This window comes from Ischnura elegans, chromosome 2 (assembly GCF_921293095.1).
Source record: "Ischnura elegans chromosome 2, ioIscEleg1.1, whole genome shotgun sequence".
Classification (NCBI taxonomy): domain Eukaryota; kingdom Metazoa; phylum Arthropoda; class Insecta; order Odonata; family Coenagrionidae; genus Ischnura; species Ischnura elegans.
The window spans coordinates 58,448,153-58,452,882 of NC_060247.1; the positions used below are offsets into that span (position 1 = coordinate 58,448,153).

General features: G+C 48.8%; 1 protein-coding gene across 1 annotated transcript; it reads right to left on the reverse strand.

The window, feature by feature from the left end:
• Positions 1-1,446: 1,446 nt before the first annotated feature.
• Positions 1,447-2,090, reverse strand: LOC124174068. The gene is made up of 2 exons (XM_046553202.1): positions 1,824-2,090; positions 1,447-1,738 (listed from the first exon to the last, which is right to left on the reverse strand). Exons 1-2 carry the CDS (start codon positions 1,999-2,001, stop codon positions 1,524-1,526), a joined length of 393 nt encoding a protein of 130 aa, XP_046409158.1. The 5' UTR covers positions 2,002-2,090; the 3' UTR covers positions 1,447-1,523.
• Between the last annotated feature and the right edge of the window lie 2,640 nt (positions 2,091-4,730).

Sequence of the window (4,730 nt, forward strand, 5' to 3'; positions counted from 1 at the left end):
TGATAACGAAAACACTGAAATAGGTCGGCAATGAAGTTCTACAAGAGCTAACAGGAGAACTGACACTGGAAGAACGCCTAGAAAAAGCAGCCAATAATTTCTTCGAGACCACGGAAAAGAACAAACAACGGCATATTGCCGCACTCGCCTCCGACGTTCCACAATGGTGGGACCGGTACAAAAAGCCAATTTCGTCTATGGGATTGGCCAAACATCTCAAAAAGCACTGATAATGCAAGCACCGGAAAGGTGCACAAAAATAGCATCCGTAGCTTAAAGCCCGAAAGGGCGGGATGCTGCAGTAATGCTTTTAGAGGCAATAACCAACAACATTTGCGTCCGCTTATCATCGTGGAATGACTCCAATGCTTACCACTTCAACCAGCTTGGGCAGCTACCAGGACATCTTCTCGTGAACCTGCAGTACGCCTTGGACGCCCCGCGTCGCCATCGGATCCGCCTGCGAGCGACATGAACGCCAACCGGCGCCAACTCCCCGGCCGTCGAGGACGCACGCCCGCGTTGTCTGGCCACCCCCAGCGGCACTACGGAACGGATTCCCCGTGTTCCGGCCATCAACTGGTCTGCAGCCTGAAAAGGCCTCATAGGTCCTTAAGAGGACCGTTTTCGTGAAAATTGTCAAGATAGCCAAGAACAACTCCAGGGCATCCCTGCACCATAAGAAGCCAAGCGCCCTCGAGGAGGGAGGCCTCCGAGGCCGCTAAGAGGACCATTTTGGCGAAAATTTAAAATTGACCGGAAGTCATCTAGACGGCATCCGGAGGACCAGGGAAGCTGAGCGCCCTCAAGGATCTAGCCCTCCGAGGCTGTGGTTAAGGTACAGCGCATATTCTTTAATCACATTGGCCCTCTTGAGGGCCTTTTTTCATTTACACGTAGTTTAACACTAGAACCGCGGACTTTTTCGTATACCTAGAACCGCGGAGGGGGTCATTTTGACCCCTCGTCTTTTCTTGCCATATTTTTAGTATTTTGGGTTTCTTTTGGATACTGCACTATGTGAAATGAATTATCTGAGATTTACAATGAAATTTGAATGATATGTGGGCGGTATAAGCGCTAGATAGGCTACCCGCCTTTCACAAATAATGCGTTTTTCACATTTTTACTATATGTTCGGCTGAGGATGGGGGAAAAATGTAAATTTATTTAAGAAAAAAGAAACACTTTTATTGGTGCAGAGAAGCATACAGTAATGAAGAATGTCTAGTCAAGCTCCAAGTTCCTTGCTCCGTACGTGCATACAAAACTGCAATGAAAGCTTCCAGTTCATCCATAGATACCGACCAGTCCTTCTCCCCACTTTCTTCACGAGCCCGATTTTCCGTGCACATCTTCATGTGCTTCAGCATAGTTGGAGTTATCACCAAATCCCATGCTGAGCGAACATCACCCTCAGTGAAGAAGAAGATTGAAGACTAGCACGCCCCCGGCGAGAACCACCTCGTCCTCGTACCTGGCCACGAGGAGCGGCAGCAGCAGACTCAAGCGGCTCGTCGTCTTCAGCAGGTGCGACTACAGCATCGCCACCCCCACGTCCTCGATGGCCCCGAGCACCACGGCAGAGGCCCTGGGCAGTTCCAGGGCGACCCCGTCCCTCGAGCAGGAACTGTGGACGCGACTTGGTCCACGGGAGGCTGTATTTGGGGACCACGTCCACGTCGTAGAGTGCGGGTGGTTGGCGGCTGATAGGGAACGTACTCCTCACCTTCATTACCTGTACCAAACAAAATAAATGCTTTATGAAATAGATTTGTAACAATTATCAAAGAATGCGAGTAAAATAAAAATAGGAAACTTACCAGTGTCTTCGCTTGAATCTTCAGTCAAGGACTCTTCACTGTCTTCCTCGGCGTCAACGCCGCCGTCATACACTACAACAGGATCATCCTCCGCCTCAGAGCAATCCTCAGGCACATCCTGAAGTTGCTCGAGAATACGAACGACCTGGTCTGCGGTGTATCCCTTTGACCGACGCATCGCTGGGCGTTGAATGGAGTATCACCCTTGAAACGGTATTGCCCTTCGTTCAGCGCTGAGCGATGCAGCGCAACAATCGAACGGGCGAGACGAACTACCACGCAAACTGATGAATTCGGGTGAATTGCGAATTATTACATTGTAATTCATGTAATTGAGCTGGCGACTACAATGACGCCACACTGGTAGGGGAGGCACGGTAGGAGAAGGAAGGAGCCTTGAGTGGGGGTAGCCGAGGAAACGGGGGTGCCCGGAAATTTTCGCGTAGATCCATTTCTACGCGGCTCGACTCTCACATTCTTTCAGGCGTCCGCTGGGCAGGTTGCCTTTATCTGCGGCCTAATAAGAAACGACAGAGGTAATCCATGCCATTCCCATACATTCGACCTTCGAAAATAACGCTTGCGGTGAATTTCTGCTGCGAAAATATAAAGTTCGGGAATGACAACAGAGCAGGGGTCAAAATGACCCCTACCGCGGTTCTAGGTATATTGTTGTCTAGTGTTCACAAAAATAGTCCTAGAGCGTCGGAATTTCGCACGAATACGCCTTTCTACAATTCATTAAAAATCAGAAAATGTCAGGTTTGTGAAAAAAAAATTAAGTGTGAAATATACATGTTGAAAATCGTAAGGGGTCAATTTGACCCCCTCCGCGGTTCTAGTGTTAATACACCATTTGCTCATATACAACATTGGCCTCCTTCAGAGGCCTATCCACACTTATTACACACACAGTAGGTACACACACTCGGCAAAGGCATCTGGGGGGAGGCGAGTGCAATCCCCAGGTGGCGCTTTGACCGTTATTACACCCCGGTCATTCTCGGTCGGCAACCCCAAGGCAGAGGGAAACATCATTGCACGTCTTGGGGGACCAACCGGGTCCCCTCGTTAGGGTTTCATATCATAACACTCACCAACACAACAATACTCTCGTCAAAATGGACGATGACCGCAGTTCCCTCGAATCTTTTGATTCTCCGACCTCACCAGAGATTGCTTCAGGTCCGTCAGAACCGATTGATAAAGATCCCCGATTTCTTTCTCTGATTAGTGCCGAGCCGAGTAGAAAGAGCTGCCGAACTACAGGACTTTTTCTTCAAGCAGGCTGCGGCTGCCAATGCTTTGCCACCAGCTCCCGGTGCTTTTGTTCCGGTGCAGTCCAAAGAACGTAAACCGAGTTCGCCAATCGATCGCCCTAGGACACCGCCGACTTACCAGCCACCGAACATTGCCGACGTCAACCCTTTCGCGTCCATTGCCCCTGATGACGAGGAAGAAGACATGGAAGAAGAACCGCCCGCAGAGGACAACGATGCAGTAGGTCGGTCGAATATCCCTCCAATTTTCATAACGGACACTTCGAAGTGGACCACAAAATGGCGACTCATAAAAGCTGTTTGTCAGTTTCCGTCAATTGCCTCCCTAGAAGCAAAGACATAATGGTGAAATGTCATAGGATTGCTGATTTCCGTGCAACCACAAAGGCGCTAGCTGTAAACGATATCCCCCATTACAGCTACCAATTGAAGGAAGATTAAAAAAAAACATTTTATAATAAAAGGTGTTCCAGTAGATTCACCGCCTGAACTGATCAAGCATGAACTCCAGTCTAAAGGAGTTCATACCGACCATATACATCAACTCCATTCTTCCCGCCTGTCTCCCGCTGAGAACAAGGTACGTAGTCAAATGCGTCAAAACGACCCGGAAGCTAAACTTCCAAAAATCCCGCTTAGACCGCTCCCCATGTTCCAGATTCGGCTAAATCGACCGGACCAAAAAGAGGCACTCCATAAAATCAACAGCATGCTCGGCCTTAGTGCCAAAGTTATCCCGTACCGCTCAGCTCAGGGACCCATTCAGTGCCGTCGATGTCAGGCCTTTGGTCACACTTACAAGGCATGCAACTTGGAAACACGATGTTTCAAGTCCGCCGGAAAGCATCGATTCACAGAATGCACCAAACCTGGAGACGAACCAGGAAAATGCGCTAACTGCGATGGAGCTCACATCTCCACGTACCGCGGCTGTCCGAAATATAAAGAACTCGCACTGATGCTCAAACTTAAAAATCCGAATGGACGTCCTAATAGAGGAAGTAATTGCCGGCGCCATGGTTCTTCTCAATGGCCTGTAATACTAAACCTTAAATGAATTAAAAATACTGTCGTGGAATGCCGGCAGTCTTAAACCGAAAAAGGGCGAACTATTCCAACTTCTCCAGGACAATCAACCGGACATCGCGTTGCTTCAGGAAACGTGGCTGAAACCGAATGAACACTTTACTGTACCGAACTATCTTATCAGGCGCAAGGATCGGGAAAACGGGAACGGCGGAGGAGTAATGCTCCTGTACAAGAAATCTCTACTTGAAACCCCACTCAAGGCTCAAACAACTGAGACCTTAGAACTTGTCGGCTCCAAATTCAAAACAGCATCTGGTGAACTTCACGTTTGGAGCGCGTGTCTGCCACCTAAATTCCATAAAATAAAGAAGAAAGATCTTGACGCATTGCAACATCTGCTTCAACATTCAACTGTCGTTGGAGGCGACCTCAACTCCAAGCATATTGCTTGGGGCTGCAAATCAACCAATCCCAAAGGCAGAGATCTTCATCATGCTGAACTCACCTTTCCCTTCACTGTTCTGACTCCAACAAACCCTACCCATATCACGGCTAATCTCAACCGTCGAGCAGATATCCTAGACTTGTTCCTCACCCA